Source organism: Mobula birostris, chromosome 9 (assembly GCF_030028105.1).
Source record: "Mobula birostris isolate sMobBir1 chromosome 9, sMobBir1.hap1, whole genome shotgun sequence".
Lineage (NCBI taxonomy): Eukaryota > Metazoa > Chordata > Chondrichthyes > Myliobatiformes > Myliobatidae > Mobula > Mobula birostris.
In genome coordinates, this window is record NC_092378.1 from 4,273,591 (window position 1) to 4,292,187 (window position 18,597).

The following is an 18,597-nucleotide window of genomic DNA, read 5'->3' on the forward strand; positions in this document are numbered from 1 at the left end:
GCGCCCAGGGCATGCCCTTTTCTCAATGTTACCATCAGGTAGGAGGTACAGAAGCCTGAAGGCACACACTCAGCGATTCAGGAACAGCTTCTTCCCCTCTGCCATCCGATTCTTAAATGGACATTGAATCTTTGGACACTACCTCACTTTTTAAAAAAAATATACAGTATTTCTGTTTTTGCAAGTTTTTAAACATCTATTCAATGCACGTAATTGATTTACTTGTTTATTTATTATTTTTTCTAATTTTTCTCTCTATGCTAGATTATGTATTACATTGAACTGCTGCTGCTAAGTTAACAAATTTCACGTCACATGCCAGTGATAATAAACCTGATTCTGGTATTTTGGCAAAAGACAAGAATTTACATTCGAAATTTAAGTAGTTAGTATCTTGATGCCAGATTTTTATTTTAAAATTAATGACCATAAAGGTTAATTGCACATTTACAGATAAAACATCAATCTCTGATAAAATATAAAAATGGATTTGCTTCAAGAAATGGATCACTTTGAACATACAAATACAATAAAAGTTACGGTCACCCTATCACACAGTTGCACCAATTCCTCTAAAAATAAATAAAATTTCTAACGCCACTGTCATCTGTAATATCCAGGACAGGCACTTAGGTATGGAGTGTGCGGAGAAGAACAGATTGAGATGAAAGATGTGGTCAGATTTAAATATTTATACTTTTGGATAGCATGTTAAAATTAGTGCATTTTGACATATTACCCAAAGTACAAATATTTAAATTACATCAGTTAATATATTTTACAGTAATACAAGCAGTACGCTGGTGCACACATAGGTGCAGCATTAGATCAAATGCAACTACATTTGCAAAGTTCAAACGCCATAAAAGACCCTACAGTCAAATTGACAGTACAGGCTCTTCGCAGTCCTCAAAGTGACAGTATGATCATCTTATTTCACAATATGTTTTTTTTAATAGTGCAGTAGTTCAAACAGAGTATAATACCATTTCTGCAATGTACGCAGGCGCTTCTCACTGAGAACAGTACTTCAATGACTCCTTCCGAGAACGTCTCCACCAAATCTATCTGTGATACTGATTTCCCATCCCTGATGTACTTTCATGCTTTCAATAATTTTGTAGCTTGTGAGAAAGCCCAAATGGCATCAAATACAGTTGTTTCTGTAAAATACGCTCAGTTTCTGGTCCGCTACTTTCCAGGGTAATACTACTACTGTACCCAGTTCCATTCCTTTTGGTTCATTCAGAGCTTTGTTTGCCTCTGTTATTCAATTCATCCTATGATTATTACAGTTAATCACTTTCTTCCTTCTTGCTGGAGAAACATCTGAATTTTGGACTAAGAACAGAAGTAGAAGTTTGTCATCCTTCCCCTTACACACTGCTTCGATCAGGAGCAACATTTGTGTACACTCGTCTTCTTGGGAAAATTTTTCGCTTTAGTGCAATTAACTGAGGAAACAAGAAGCAATGCGCAATCTTTAATGAGAAATGAAATCTTTTTGAGTGCTACTTCAAACCATAAGTGATTGTCCACAAAACATCTCTTAAAACAGGAAGAAAGGACACACAAAGCAACATTAAAACGAAAGAAGTTTACACACAATGAGATTATGTGATTGATAGATTTGGTTTGGGATGTTTAATTATGGTGCTTTTTACTACAGCATTGTGAACGAGTTGATGAAAACAGCACTTTGCACCCATAGCAACATCTATGGGTGTAATAGGATCTACAGAAAATGTAGACTTTTTTTTGGAGACTGTACTCACTGGAACTCAGAAGGATGAGAGGAGATCAGCGAGAAGACTTTAAAAGTGAGAAGAGTTTAAAGGGAGTTGGTTATTTCTTCAGCATTTTGATCGGAGCACGACTCCGCAAGTGTGTGGACGTCAGCCAGTGAAAACAGCAAGAAGAGTTTAAAAGGAGACAGCATTATAGAGCAGACGTTCGTGGAGCGGGTGACGGAGTAGAAGGAGACAGAGTAGGTTAGGCTTTGGCGTTAACAGGTCAAGGTGAGGTAGGTTGCCTGAGCAGAATACAGACAGGAAGTATGTGTGTGAGGCCGGTTTTCTGTGCTTGATGTCAGATGTGGGAGGTCCAGGAGACTCCCAGCCTCCTGGACGGCCACATCTGCGCCAGGTGTGTCGAGCTGCAGCTCCTTAGGGACCGTGTTAGGAATCTGTAGATGCAGCTCGATGACCTTCGTCTGGTCAGGGAGAGTGAGGAGGTGATAGAGAGGAGCTATAGGCAGGTAGTCACACCGGGGCCTGAGGAGACAGTTAAGTGGGTAACAGTCAGGAGAGGGAAGGGCAGGAGTCAGATACTAGAGAGTACCCCTGTGGCTGTACCCCTGAACAATAAGTAATCCTGTTTGAGCACTGTTGGAGGGGGACTGTCTACCTCTGGCACAGAGTCTGGTCCTGTGGCTCAGAAGGATAGGGAAAGGAAGAGGATTGCGGCAGTGATAGGGGACTCTATAGTTAGGGGTCAGACAGGGATTCTGTTGACGCAGGAAAGAAGCACAGATGGTAGTTTGCCTCCCCAGTGCCAGGGTCCAGGATGTTTCTGATCGCGTCCACGATATCCTGAAGTGGGAAGGAGAACAGCCAGAGGTCTTGGTCCATATTGGTACCAACGACATAAGTAGGAGGTCCTGAAAGCAGACTACAGGGAGTTAGGAAGGAAGTTGAGAAGCAGGACCACAAAGGTAGTCATCTCAGGATTACTGCCTGTGCCACACAACAGTGAGTCTAAGAATAGAGTGAGGTGGAGGATAAATGCGTGGCTGAGGGATTGGAGCAGGGGGCAGGGATTCAGATTTCTGGATCATTGGGACCTCTTTTGGGGCAGGAGTGACCTGTAAAAAAAAGGACAGGTTGCACTTGAATCCCAGGGGAATCAATATCCTGGCAGGGAGGTTTGCTAAGGTTATTGGGGAGAGTCTAAACTAGGATTGCTGGGGGATGGGAACCAAACTGAAGAGACGGAGGAAGAGGCGGTTGGCTCACAAATAGAGAAAGCTTGGAGACAGTGCGGGAGGAAAGATAGACAGGTGGTCGAGAAGGGACGCGCTCAGACCGATGGTTTGAGACGTGTCTATTTTAATGCAAAGAGTATTATGAACAAGGCGGATGAGCTTAGGGTGTGGATCAGTACTTGCAGCTATGATGTTGTGGACATTATAGAGACTTGGATGGCTCAGGGGCAGGAATGGTTACTTTGAGTGCCAGGCTTTAGATGTTTCAGAAAGGACAGGGAGGGAGGCAAGAGAGGTGGGGGTGTGGTACTGCTGATCAGAGATAGTGTCACAGCTGCAGAAAAGGAGGAAGACATGGAGGGGTTGTCTACTGAGTCTCTGTGGGTGAAAGTTAGGAACAGGAAGCGGTCAATAACTCTACTGGGTGTTTTTTATAGCCCACCCAATAGTAACAGGGACATCGAAGAGCAAATAGGGAGACAGATTCTGGGTAGGTGTAATAGTAACAGGGTTGTTGTGGTGGGAATTTTAATTTCTCAAATATCAATTGGCATGTCCCTAGAGCGAGGGGTTTAGATGGGGTGGAATTTGTTAGATGTGTTCAAGGAAGTTTTTTGACACAGTATGTAAATAAGCCTACAAGAGGAGAGGCTGTACTTGATCTAGTATTGGGAAATGAACCTGGTCAGGTGTCAGATCTCTCAGTGGGAGAGCATTTTGAGATAGTGATCACAACTATCATAGCACTGGAGAGGGATAGGAACAGACAAGTTAGGAAAGCGTTTAATTGGAGTAAGGGGAAATATGAGGCTATCAGGCAGGAACTTGGAAGCATACATTGGAAAGAGACATTCTCAGGGAAATTTGCGGAAGAAATGTGGCAAATGTTCAGGGGATATTTGCGTGGAGTTCTGCATAGGTATGTTCCAATGAGAGGGAAAGGATGGTAGGGTACAGGAACCGTGGTGTACAAAGGCTGTTGTAAATCTAGTCAAGAAGAAGAGCTTATGAAAGGTTAAAAAAGCTAGGAAATGATAGAGAGCTAGAAGATTATAAGTCTCGCAGGAAGGAGCTCAAGAAAGAAATTAGCGAAGCCGTGAGAAGGATTAAGGAAAACCCTAAGGCATTCTACAAGTATGTGAAGAGCAAGAGGATAAGACGTGAGAGAATAGGACTAATCAGTTGTGACAGCGGAAAAGTGTGTATGGAACCGTAGGAGATAGCACAGGTACTTAATGAGTACTTTACTTCAGTATTCACTACAGAAAAGGATCTTGGCGATTGTAGGGATGACTTGCAGCAGACTGAAAAGCTTGAGCATATAGATATTAAGAAAGAGGATGTGCAGGGGCTTTTGGAAAGCAGCAAGTTGGATAAGTCACCAGGACCGGACGAGATGTACCCCAGGCTACTTTTGGAGGAGAGGGAGGAGATTGCTGAGCCTCTGGATATGATCGTGCATCATCAATGGAGACGGGAGAGTTTCTGGAGGATTGGAGGGTTGTGGATGTCATTCCATTATTCAAGAAAGGGAGTAGAGATAGCCCAGGAAATTAAATGAAGAGCAAGGGATACTGTATGCTTTATAAATCCAAAGCCAAACCTCATACACTTCCCATCATGCCAAATCTTCTCAGACTCTCAAACCAAGAATTCTATAGTATCTAAATAAATAGTCACTTCTCCACTGGAAACATTGCCCCAGCTACATGAAGGTACACCATGACTTTCAATCAAACAATATCCATAACAAATTCAAGATTTACGCACCTGTTCGGCAAAGAAAGAACAAACAGTGAAAGCGATGAGAGTCACAAGCACACAATGTGTCCAGAACTTCAACTTGTCTCTGTAAGCTCTCCTATAAGGAAAACAGTCAATTACATTTAGTTAACTATTTTAAATACAAATCATAGACTTAGCAGCTGATCGATCCTCAAAAGTGTTTGTTATTGCTGACATGATAAACTTTGATAAGCATCTGATAAACTTTGCCCCCATCCAGTTCTGTCCACTTGGCGTGTGTATGGGAGAGGGGGAAGGAAAGATGCCCTATTTGCACCCACATTTAATTTTAATATTCTTATATGTGTTCATTCTATAATTTAATCCACTGTAATGTTCTGAGCTATAGCAAATACGATTGAATAGGAACTCAAATGGTCAAACTTAATCAGCTGATTTTTTTTTTACTAAGTCAACATCTTCAATGGCCGAATATCCAGACTTTCAAACAGCTTTGCAAATTAAATTTCTCACCCATGATTTCACTAATTAATCTCAATATTTAAGCAACTGTTTTGCTATTCTTAGCAAGGTGAAGGAGTGAAGACTTTGACAATCATAGCTACTTCCTGACCCAACCCCCAACACCAAACATAAACAATAACCTCACCACCCCACAAACCCTTATTATATTCATAACCCTAAAACTCAAGATAGATACAAAAAGGAGAAAGATCTCAATAAAGGCAGGTAATGTGGGACCAGGTTAATGAAGACGTGGGCCAGATCAAAGTGGCAGGGTCGAGCGACACTGAGTCTCCAGTAATGAGATGAAGAGACAAGAGGGATCATTTTCCCACTGTCCACATAATTACATCCTAACCCCACTACAGATCCCCGCAAGGCAGGCAGACCAACTCAAGGGGAACTTCACACCATTCTGCAAGTAGATATACTGAAATATGGTGCCCCAGGCTGGAGGGTCATTATCAAACATGGTGATTTTCCACCAAGAACATAAACTACAAGCCACATTTGAATTGTATGAAATCCTGACCATCCCTCAGACTGAGTAACTTGCAAAGGCAACATTCAGCACTGAAGCCTACCAATCAACCTGTTTTAGGAGCGCTCCAGTGTAACATCGGCCAATCTGTAGCCTTCAGTCAATGTAGATTTCCACTGTTCGAGTTTTAGATGTTCCTATATAGGCCTTTTAGCTTCAGTCACAAAATCCTACAAAAGGTAGTGGACTCGGCCCAGTACATCATGGGTAAAGCCCTCCCAACCATTGAACACATCCACATTACTGTCGTAGGAAAGCAGCATCCATCAGAGATCCCCACCACCCAGGCCATGCTCTTCTCTTGCTGCTGCCATCAGGTAGATAGTACAAGAGCCTCAGGATTCACACCACCAGATTCAAGAACAGTTACTACCCCACGGCCGTCAGGCTCTTGAACAGAGGGGATAACTACATTCACCTGCCCATCCCATTGAGGTGTTCCCACAATCATTAATCGCACTTTAAGGACTCTTTATCTTGTTCATTCATGTTCTCGTTATTTATTTCTATTTGCATTTGCAGTTTGTTGTCTTCTGCACCCGGTTGATCTTTCATTGATCTCATTATTGTTGTTATTCTATAGATTTGCTGAGTATGCCCACAGGAAAATTTATCTCACGGCTTTATATGGTGACATATACTGTATGTACTTTAATAAAATTTACCCACTTCGATTTATTCCTTATGCTTTTAAATTTACAATGACATTTTTCTGTCCATTCAAAAATGATTTACCTGAGCATGTACGTGTCCCTGATGTAATACTGATTAAGAGAGACAAGCAGATTCTATTCTACAGTGGAATGTTATAAATAAAGAGCCTGTGAACTATAGCTTGACTAATCTGGAGAATGGGTAAAGAAGTGCACATGGAATACAGTATAGAGAAGTGTATGGTTGTGCACTTTAGTAGAAGGAATAAAGATATTGACTATTTCTAACTGGGGAGAAAATTCAGAAATCAGAGGTGCAAAGAGACTTTATATTGCCGGTTGAGTCTGTAGTAAGGCAAGGAATTGCAATGTTAGCATTCATTTCGAGAGGACTAGAATACAAAAGCAAGAATGTGATGCTGAGTTTTATAAGGCATTGCTCAGATTCCACTTGGAATATTGCGAGTAGTTTTGGGCCCCCTATCTAAGATAGAACATAGAACAGTACAGCACAGGGACATGCCCTTTGGCTCACAATGTCGTACTTTACCTCAAAGTGCCCTAGCATATCAATACGCTCAGCACTGATCTCCCTATCCTCACGTCTTTCTCCTTGGTAAATACTGAGTACTTATTAAGGACTTCACCCACATCCCCTGTGTCCAAGAAAATGATCTCCTCCCCCCCCCCCACCCTGTTATCTTTGAGTGGTCCCACCCTCTCCCTAATTATCCTCTTGCTCCTGACGTATGTATAGAATACCTTCGGATTAATTTTAATCCTACTTGCTAAGGACATTTCATGGACACTGCTGGGTTTCCTAATTCCTTTCTTGTGTTCTTTTCTGGCTTTCTTAGAATTCTCAAGGGCTCTGTTTGATTCGAGCTTCCTAAGCTTTACATACTTTTCCTTTTTGTTACTGACTAAATTCATCACGTCTCTTGACATCCAAGGTTTCCCTTATCTTCTCCTTCCTTCTACAGGAACATTCCTGTCCTGTACTCTCTGCAGTTGGTCTTTAAACACTCTCTACATGTCAGATTTGGACTTGCCCAAAAACAGTTATTTTGATGAAGGGTCGACTGTTTACTCTTCTCTACAGATGCTGCCTGGCCTGCTGAACTCCTCCAGCACTGTATATAGCCCCAATTAACTCTCCCTAGTTCCTGCCTAATGTTTTCATAATTTGCCCTGCTCCAATTTAACATTCTCCCACAAGGTCCATGCTTATCTGTATCAACAGCTATCTTAAAACGTATGGAGTTGTGGTCACTGTTCCATGACTGTTCACCCACTGAAAGGTTGGTCACCTGGCCAGACTCATGACTGAACACCAGGTCCAAAACAGCCCCTCCCTCTTGTTGAACTATCTACGTACTGATTTAAAACTTCCTGGATGCAGCTAACAAACTGTGCCCCATCTAACCTCTTACACTAAGAAGGTGCCAGTATATATTAGGGAAGTTGAAGACCTCCATGACAACAACCCTATTGTTTTTACACCTTTTGTAATCTGCCTGTGCATCTGTACCTCAGTGACAATGTGGCGGGGCGGGGGGTCTGCAATACAATCCCAGAGTGATCGCATCCTTCCTTTTATTGTTCCATCCATATAGACTGTGCTGGCATTGGAGAGGGTTCGGAGGAGGTTAACAAGAATGATTCCAGGAATGAAAGGGTTAACATAAGAGAAGTGTTTGATGGCACTGGGCTTGTACTCATGAGGGGAGATCTCATTGAAATGTTTCGAATATTGAAATGCATAGATAGAATGGATGTGGTGAGGATGTTTCAAATAGAGTCTAGGACCAAGGAGCACAGCATCAGAATAGAAGGACGTCCCTTCAGAACAGTGATGAGGAGGAATTTCTTCAGCCAGAGCCTGGTGAATCCAGTCAATTCATTGCTATGGTGGCCAAATCATTGGGTATAGTTAAAGTGGAGATCGATAGGTTCTTGATTAGTCAGGGTGTCAAAGATTATGGGGAGAAGGCAGAAGAACAGGATTGAGAGGGATAATAAATCAGCCATGATGGAGTGGTGGAGCAGACTCGATGGCCTAATTGCGAACCTATGTCTTATGGTATGAAAGGACAACAGTTCATATAACAGATACCAGATTCAGAATGAAGTTAGGAGAGAAAAGGCATCCAGGAAGGATATTATGTCTCAATTAGAAAGCATCACGTTTACTGAGTCAGAGTCATACAGCACAGAAACATGACTTCCTCATCATGTATCTATCTATTTACCAGCAGTTTGTCCATGGTTTTCATCTTCTAACCATCCATCCCAGGCAACATCCTGGTGAACCTCCTCTGCACATTCTCCAGTGCAATCACATCCTTCCTATAGTGTGGTAACCAGAAATGAACAGATTTCAATCAGCTGTTCACTAACCAAATGCTTTATCTGGCGGAACCTGTTCTTACATTCCAAACCCTGGCTTTCCCACATGCCTTTTAACCATCATAGCTACCTATGCCTCCACTATCAAAAATCCTTGGTCTTGCACACCTAGCTCGCTCTGTTCCTCAGAATTCCCTATTATTGCATTTCTCCTACATTTCCTGGTCTCCCCAAAATTCCTTTAGGATTAAATTCTATCTGCTATTTCAATGTCATTTTAATCTCCATTCTTTCCTAGTTTGAAGCATGCCATTCAAGAAGCAATAGATTGGTGTCTACACCATGCTGTGAATCTTTATCTGCACCCATTCAAAATGAGCACACCATTTCTTTGACAAGGGCTAAAGACCTAGTAAATGACTACATTTATCTTGACTTGCTCACAAATGGAACTAAAAACTTACTGGCAAATTAAAACATTAGTATTTTTGACTCCAGTAAATCACATCCTTTTGTATATTAACAAAATGCACCATATTTTAGAATCAAAATTACTGTAACATTATCTTGCTGTATATAAATAGCTGTGTAATAGTCTGTAATCAAACTCATTAACAGTAGGTATAAATAAGACAAACGCTATTCTTGGCAACACACTGGACTAACCTGTAATTACCACTGGTCAAGTGAGGAACGACACATTTTATTATGTTGTACAAGGAGAAATAAAATGAAGTACAATTTATGATGATTTTACAAATGGAAACAGTATAGCAGAGAGTGTACTGCCCCTCAAGAGAACTGGAATAGGGATGTGTTACCATTCATCACCTTCATGGCTATAAGATAAAGTCTAAATATTCTACACACAAAATGCTGGAGGAATTCAGCAGGCCAGGAAGCATCTATGGAAAAAAGCACAGTCGATGTGTTGGGCCGAAACCCTTTGGCAGGACTAGAGGAAAAACGCTGAGGAGTAGATTTAAAAGGTGGGGTGAGGGGAGAGAAACATCAGGCAACAGGTGAAACCTGGAGGGGGAGGGATAAAGCAGAGCTGGGAAGTTGATTGGTGAAAGAGACAGAAGGCCATGAAAGAAAGAAAAAGGGGGAAGGAGCACCAGAGGGAGATGATGGGCAGGCAAGGAGATGAGGTGCGAGGGAAAAGGGAATGGGAAATGGGGGGGGGGGTGTTGGGGGGGCATTATACAACACAGTCACAAGGGAACAAAAAATACAGGGTTAAACTCAATGCCTCGACTAATAAAGGTAAGCATAGCATAAGCCTTCTCAAATTGTGTGGCCACTTTCAAGGAGCTATGAACTTGGACTCCAAGATCTGCTCATCAACACCATTAAGGGTCTTGCTCTGCCCTTAAGTATACTGTCTCTTTACATGGGTAACTCCATCTGCCATTTCTCTACTTATATCTGCAAATGATCCATTGTACTCTTTATTAATTTTCTATGCTATCCACACTACCACCAATCTTTGTATAATTTGCAAATTTACTAACCCACCTACCTACATTTTCATCCAGGCCATTTATATACATGACAAACAGCAGAGAAACCAGTACAGGTCCCTGAGGAATACCACTAACCACAAACCTTCAGCTAGAACAAATCCCTTTGACCAGTACCCTCTGTCATTTAGCCAGTTCTGAATCCAAACAGGCAATTTACCAGGGATCCCATGCACCTTCATCTTCTGGAAGAGCCTCCCATGGGGGACCTTTACAAACACCTTACTATTGTCCACATAGACAATGTCCACAGCTCTACCTTCATTGACCACTCTCATCACTTAGTCAAAAGAATGCAATTGTTGAGTCTGTGTCCACCACTCTCTTCAGCAATGTACACCAGATACTCACCACCCAATGGGAAAAAGGCATCCCTCAGATCTCCTCTAAACTGTTAACATCTTACTGAAAATCTATCTTTCCTTCAGTTTAATTCGCCTCTTTTATGGGGATGGGATGAAGATGCCTGCAGTCAAACCCATCTGTACTCAGTTTTATACATCTGGTAAAACAGATCTAGCCTCACTAGTCACTCCTTGTCACAACAAACAGTGCAAACCCTTTAGTGATGTATACCAATATTATGTCTTTGTACTGCAGTGTTCCTGCAAAAAAAAAAAACAAATTTCATGTTATTTAAGACAGTGATAAATTTGATTCCATTCCAGACAACATCCTGGTGAATCTACTCTACACTGTCTCTGCGCTATCACATTCTTCCTGTACCTTGGTGACCAGACTACATACAGTGCCCCAGACTGAGTTCTGACCAATGTTTCATAACTTGTTTTCAGTGCTCCAGCTAACGAAGGCCAGTTTCCCATATGCTATCCCATTCATGACATCTACCTGCTTTGTCATCTTCAAAGATCTTTGGATGCACTCTTGGGTTCCTCTGTTCCTTAACATGCCCTAGAATGGTACCATCCATGCTGCATGCCTAAGCCTCATCAGTACTCCCTAAAGGCATCACCTCAATTGTCTAGATTAAATTCCATCTGTCATTTTCCAATCCATTTCAATACATCAGTATCACCCAGAAGCATGAGACTACCTTCCACACTGTCAACCGGTTCCCCAATCTTAGTTCAATCTGTGAATTTATTATTCATGCCACCGACATCCATCTCTAAACCATTCTTCTACATTAAGAACAATAAGAGTCCAGCACCAATCCTTGCAGAACACAAAAGTATCCAATCAGAACAACAACTCTCTACCACCATCTTCTGTCTCCTTATTGCCAAGCCAATTTTAGATCCAATTTGTCACGTTCTGCTGGATCCCATGGTCCCATTTGGATCAGTCTCCCACGTGGGACATCATCGAAGAACGTGTAAACACATCTAATGCACAGCTTCCTCAAAAAAAAAATGAGATTGGCAAGACCAGATCTGCCCTTGACAAAACCATGTTGACATCTCTGATTAGAATCAGGTTTTGTGAAATTTGTAGAATGCAATACATGATAAAATAGAAAAAAGTAACTCAATTACAGCAAGTATATATATGTATATTAAATAATTAAAAATAGTGCAAAAACAGAAATAATATTTTAAAAAAATGAGGTAGTGTTCATGGGTTCGATGTCAATGTAGGAATCGGATGGCAGAGGGGAAGAAGCTGTTCCTGAATCGCTGAGTGTGTGTCTTCAGGCTCCTGTACCTCCTTCCTGACGTTAACAATGAGAAGAGTGCATGACCTGGGTGATGGAGGTCCTTAATAATGGACACCGCTTTTCTGAGGCACCACTCTTTGAAGATTTCTTGGATACTATGAAGGCTGGTATCCAAGAAGGAGCCGACTAATTTTACAACTTCCTGTAGCTTCTTTCAGTCCTGTGCAGTAGCTTCCCCCATACCAGCATATCAGAATGTTCTCCATGTCAGGCATGACCCTGCCTTTAACTACTCCCACCGCTCTTTTTCTTACAGTAGCTTCCTTATGACTAATATCAGACCCACAGGTCTATAGCTGTTAGGCCTTTCCTCTGCAGTCCCTCCTTGAAGATTTACCACTCTCCAGTCATCTGGTACCTCCCTTCTGGATGGAAAAGATGTAAAACTATCATCTAGAGGCTGAGCGAGTCCGTACTGCAAGGACTTTGTAGGCACTTACCACCCGGGTAATAGTTGGTGCCATAATTGTTCATTGTACTATTTATTGTTTACCTCTGCTGAGCACTACATGCATTTTGAATTATATTTTATTAACTTATTTGTGGTAATATTTTGGCTTATGTGCTGTGTGATACATGTTTTGTGGGTGCACTGTTATCCAGAAGACCATGTTTTGCTTGGTTGGATGTAAGTAAAATCAGATGACAATAAACTTGAAACTTACAGGTGAATCCAAACCCTAACATCAAACCACGTTTTTCTGGGACTACAGCACTCCAGCTTTGGTTTGCAGGCTGGCATAAAGCTGAGCTCTATATCTCTTGACATGAAGCTGGTTCACATTGTTTCTAGGCAATATCAGAATGGGTGAGTCAGGAGAGAAACATGAACTAACAGTTCCAATCCTCCAAGAGGACCACAACCTTATCGTTGGGTTTGGAGGCTTGCATCCTTCAATGACCCAGTGATCTATGCTGGCTTTATGCTCTGGCTCTTGCAGGGTCACCCGTGCCCAACAGGTCAAAGGGTAGAGGCCAGATTAAGAGTGGTCCACTTGTCCTCTAGGTTTGGGGCTTCAGCTCAGGGCTAACAAACATGACTGGTAAAACAAAACTGTTAGGGAAACAGCAATAAAGAATTATTTTACATCTGTGTGTGATGGCATTCCTGAGTCTCCTCTAGGCCTAAAATGGCTGCCAAAGACAGACAGAGATGGGGGGCCTTCATTGCTGCCCAAAATGCCAGCTGGCATGACAGGCAGCAACTAATAGTACCAATGAAAGAAATGAAATTGAAGTATCAAGTACAAAATTAATGTTCTGAAAATGCCATTGGCATAATGGGCAGCAAGTAATAGTACCAATGAAAGAAGTGAAATTGAAGTATCAAGTACAAACTTAATATTTTGAACAACATATTTCCTATAAAAAAGTGGGCTCCCAAACATAGTATCACCTTTAATAAGGTTGAATAGGTTCAAAAAGTTCAAAGTAAATCTATTATCAAAGTACATATATGTCATCCTATACAACCCTGAGATTCATTTTCTTGCGGGCATTCACAGTAAATACAAGAAACACAATAGGATCAATGAAAAGCCACACACAACAGGATGGACAAACAGTCCATGTGCAAAAGACAATTAACTAGGCAAACAGGAAGAAAAAAGGAAGTATAAAAAGTAACCAAAAAATACCGAGAACATGAGATGAAGAGTCGTTGAAAATGAGTCCACAGGTTGTGGGAAAAATTCAGTAATGGGTTAGGACCTTATCTGCAAGAGCGTAGGAGAATGAGGAGAGATTTGATAGAGGTATACAAAATTATGAGAGGTATGGATAGGATAAATACAAGCTGGTTTTCCCGCTGAGGTTGGGTGAGACTGTAACTAGAGGTCATGGGTTAAGGGTGAAAAGTGAAATGTTCAAGGGGAACATGAGGAGAACTTCTTCACTTAGAGGATAGTATGTGTGGAACGAGCTGCCAATAGAAGTTGAGGATGCAGGTTCAACTGTAATATTTAAGAGAAGTTTGTGTTAGTACATGGTTGGGAGGGGTATGGAGGGTGATGGTCCAAGTCCAGCTCAATGGGACTAGGCAGATTAGTAGTTCGACTTAGACTAGATGGGCTGAAGGACCTATTTCAGTGTTGTAGTACTCTATGAGCATATAGATGGGATGAGTATGTTGAACTATGGTCCGGGTATGGGTTGGTGGAATGTGGGAGAGTAACAGTTCGGCATGGAATAGAAGGGCTGTTTCTATGACTCAATAGTACTTACCATTCTCGAAGCTCATGCATGTGGAGAAATCGATTGCGGTATTCCCTTGGAAGTTCAAACTGGGACGCTACTGGGAATAATGACTCATAGAAATCACGAAGCACTGCCTTCACTGTGGCTCCGTCTTTGTGATTGTGATCAATATTGTCATTCAAACAAATAAATTTCCTGTGGGAGCATGAAGATACAGTATATATTTAAATCAATGGTGGAACATTTGGTCATTAAATATTTGAAAACTCAATTCAGTTGTAGGAGCTCATTATTTTAAGCATATTTCTCAAATCTATGAGAAAGAGCCGAAACATGCTGCTGCCATATGACTTTAATACACATCTTTACATGGTGTTCAGTTTGTCTGTGTAGTTTAGATGCCTCCTGAGAAATTTCCCTCCCCAAAGGATTTATGCCACATACTTAACATTTATCTGCTTCAAAAGGTCCTTGGTTTTGTTGAATGCTGGAATTATGATGCTAGTGCACAGGAGGCTTCGTTTTAAATCAGTCCATCATTGCATGTCCTTAGTCCCACAATGTACACACTTTAAACATTCATCCACTTCCTATGTTAAGGCTGTAATGGATGCTGCTTTTGCACCTGTTTCTGGCCAAAACAATTCATTATGCTGAGAGTATTTTGCCTTCTCTTCAGCCTTCTGACATCAGCTTAAATTTATACAATTGGAACCAACACCAATACCATGGGGTAGCACAGAAGCATTGTGGTTAGCACAATGCTTTACAGTACCACCGACCAGGGTTCAATTCCTGCGACTGTCTGTAAGGAGTGTGTACGTTTTCCCCGTGATTGCGTAGGTTTCCTCTGGGTAATTTGGTTTCCCTCCACATTCCAAAGACATATGGGTTATTAGGTTAATTGGTCACAGGGCTGTTGGGCCAGAAGGGTCTGTTACTGTGCTGTATCTCTAAATTTAAAATTTACAGGAAAACTTAATTCCAATAGGAAACATCAGAAAAATGAATCTGCAGAATCTCAAGCTAATGAACTCCACTTGCCAATTTATCTCACTATTTCTATCGTTAGCATTTTCTCTCTCTTTTCATTACTAAAGCTCTTCATAGTATCCATGAATCTCTTCTGTAATTTTCTAAATTAAGGCTCTTGGCACACAGATTGCAGCCACCGTAATTTTAACAGTGCATATTATTTATAAACTGAGAGGATTAATGGCCCCATTATGACATCTGGTGGTCAAAATCTGCATCTTTGAATTATTAAAAAAAAGGTGGGACAGCAGAGACCTAATTGGATGAGGACTAACCAATCAAGAGGGACAGAAAACAGGGTTATAAGTACTACAGGACTAGACTGCCCAGGCATCATTTCTATGAAAATGATAAGAGTTTGTCATTGAAACACTGGTTAAAATCAATACCTGTATCTGGCTGGAAGCCCGAGAAGAGTTTATTCGTTATATACACCAGGAAATTAATAGATCCCTTTTTGTAAAATTAAAAACTCCTTAATCAATACTGTTGTCCAGCTTGTCTTCAAACACTCTCTGGCATCACTCGCAATTTTATCAGCTTCCTCTGCAGCAGCTTACCAAATGCCTTTTGAATATTCAAACATTCTCTGCATTTTTCAACATAAGTCATTTCTAGTGTTTTTCAGTCATAGAAAAGATGAACAGGACAAGAAATTCCAATGTTGATTGGAGCCGGAATGACCACTGTGACCAGGCAAACCACCTTGTGACAAATTTCCTTGATTATATAATGCATCAACAAATAAATCGTATACACACATGTGGAGGAACTCAGCAGGTCAGGAAGGATCTATGGAAATTAATAAACAGTCAACGTCTCGGGCTGAGACCCTTCATCAGGACTGGAAAGGAAGGGGGGAATTATCTCAGAATACAAAGGTGTAGGGAGGGGAAGGACTACCTAGGTGATAGATGAAGGCAAGTAGGTGGAAGAAGTAAAGGGCTGGAAAAAGAGAAATCTGATAGAGGAGAGAAAAGTGGACCATGGGAGAAAGGGAAGGAAGGAAGGCAAGGTTGATAGATAGGTGAGGAGAGCAGGTAACAGGCCATAGTGGGGGATAGAAGAAAGTGATTTTTTTTTTAAAACCAGAGAAATCTATGATTATGCCATCAGATGTTGTTCTTCCACAATGAGCGTAGCCTCATCACAGCAAAAGAGGCGGCCATAGACCAACATGCCAGAACGGAACGGGGCGAGGAATTAAAAAAGTTGGCTACCAGGAAATTCCACTCTTGGCAAATGGAGTTAAGGTGCTCGACAAAGCACTTTGTTTGAACTATTGCAAAAATCGAGCACTGCATAATTTCAGCATGACCTTGGGAGCTTTGATTGCTTAATTTTGTCGGCATTGGTGGCTAAGATATTTTTTAAACATCTTGATATGCTAGAATGAATTTGGAATTTTTACTCCATCCATTCAAACACATGCTTGGTTTACGAACTTAACCTTGGTGCATATGAAATAAAACTTTGATTTAGCCAAACAGACGAGGCTTGTCAGGGCTAGGAAAAGTGATCTCCTTGAACCCACCGTTGTACCATTTTCCAAACACAGAAGTCTTTATACGTACAAAGACTATACAATGTATCATTGGATGCTACATAATTCATAACAATTTATTGAAATGTCAGAGAAAATATTGCCATGGTTATTATCACATTTATACCTAGGGTTTCTTCGGATATCATCCAATTGTCCAACAACATGAGAAACATTAGTGCGAATCATTTTAAAAGCAATCTCTTCTTCACCCATTATTTCAAACCTGTGTATAAATAAAAGGGGAAATTAGTCCAGAAACTCTTCCTCAATAACAGAGAGTAAGGGCTGAACAAGCAAATTATAGACTATTAAATGTGCTAAAACTATAAAGTACAAGGTAAATTTATTACCAAAGTACATATATGTGTCCACATACAATCCTGAGATTCAATTTCTTGCAGGCATTTAAAGTACAGAGAAACAATGAAATGGTAGAAAAACCGCACCCAAGCGCAAACAACCAATGTGCAAAGACAACTGCACAAATACAAAGAAAACAAAATAATAATAATAAATAAATAAGCATTAGGTGTCAAAAACATGAAGAGTCCCAGAAAGTGAGTCCATATGTTATGTGGAACAGTTCAGAGTTGGGGTGAGTGAAGTTATCCCCTCTGATGGTTAATAACTGTTCCTGAACCTGGCCGTGTGGGTCTAATGGCTCATCTTCAGGCAGAAATATTAAACAAAGGATGAGTAGATAATATGGAGACTAACAAAAATGTGTGAAGCATCGGTCTGTTTGATTGCAGTTTACTCTAATGGGATAAAATCCCATCAGTAATCCCACATGCAACTATTGCTGGTGCTGATCTTATTTCCAGGGTTAATGTTTAACTTGGCCACTTCATCATAAACTAACAAAATTGGGAGCATGCTTCCGATTACAACCAGTGAAAAAGTTCATTGTAATTTATTGAAGACTAGAGAAGTGAGGAAAACTCCTGAGCAGAGCAGAGAATGGTTCATGTTAAGATAGTGCACTCTCAATCTCTCCCCCACTGCCCCACCACTGATTAAAGAGTGCAGAAAAGGTTTATCGGGACGTTGCCTAGACTTGGGAGAGGTTGTGTAGACCTGGACTTTATTCTCTGAAGGTAGGAGCTTGAGGAGAAATCTGATAGAGGTATACAGGATCATGAGCGGCACAGACCAGGTGAAAGCACAGTGTCTTTTTGCCACTGAGGGGATGCTAAAAGGAAGAGGGCACAGGTTTAAGATCCCAAGAGATTTTAAATGGGCATTGGGGGCAGCTTCTTCATTCAAAGGGTGGTGTGCATTTGGAATGAGCTGCCAGAAACAGTGGTTGAGGCAGGCATATTAGCAACTTTTAAGTAAGTCCATGGATAGGAGAGGTTTAGAGTGCTATGGGATAAACTGGCAGATGGGACTAGCTCGCTGGACAACACAGTCAGCAACAATGAATTAGGCTGAAGAGTCTGTTTCTGTGTTTATGACTCTAATTCTGGAAATGTCTGATGTGACATATTGCTCAAAATGGATTTTTTTTTCATGAGATGCTTTTAAAAGGAATAAAATTATTACATATCTACAAACATTAGTTGTTTTCGAATGGATATAAGTGGATAATCAAACCCAAAGTGCTTATATCCAAAAAAAAACCGATCTATATAGCTTTGTACATACTTGTATTTATTTTTGTCCTTGTAAGCCTTACGAATACGATCAGTAACGGGCTTGCAGTTGATCACAAGTCCTTTAGTCACTGGAGGCTAGAGCAAAGATTTTTAAAGAAATTCAAACATTACTCAAAGGAATGAACAGCATTTACCACATTAATATTACCACAAGTAAAGCAAACATGAAGAGATTCCATCTCATT

At 40.9% G+C, this 18,597-nt stretch overlaps 1 protein-coding gene across 4 annotated transcripts in view; it reads right to left on the reverse strand.

The window, feature by feature from the left end:
• Positions 1 to 390: 390 nt before the first annotated feature.
• gnptab (N-acetylglucosamine-1-phosphate transferase subunits alpha and beta) overlaps positions 391 to 18,597 on the reverse strand; it is a 77,844-nt gene continuing 59,637 nt past the window's right edge. For 2 of the 4 annotated variants that reach the window (XM_072267399.1, XM_072267400.1), the window contains exons 18-22: positions 18,402 to 18,487; positions 16,879 to 16,977; positions 14,201 to 14,368; positions 4,754 to 4,844; positions 391 to 1,454 (exon numbers count right to left, since the gene is read on the reverse strand). In XM_072267399.1, coding sequence (XP_072123500.1) covers positions 1,377 to 1,454; positions 4,754 to 4,844; positions 14,201 to 14,368; positions 16,879 to 16,977; positions 18,402 to 18,487 — 522 coding nt within the window. In that variant the 3' untranslated portion in view covers positions 391 to 1,376. Of the gene's footprint in view, positions 1,455 to 4,753; positions 4,845 to 8,679; positions 8,777 to 14,200; positions 14,369 to 16,878; positions 16,978 to 18,401; positions 18,488 to 18,597 lie in introns of those variants that run through there. The other 2 variants (XM_072267402.1, XM_072267403.1) reach the window with 2 other exon arrangements.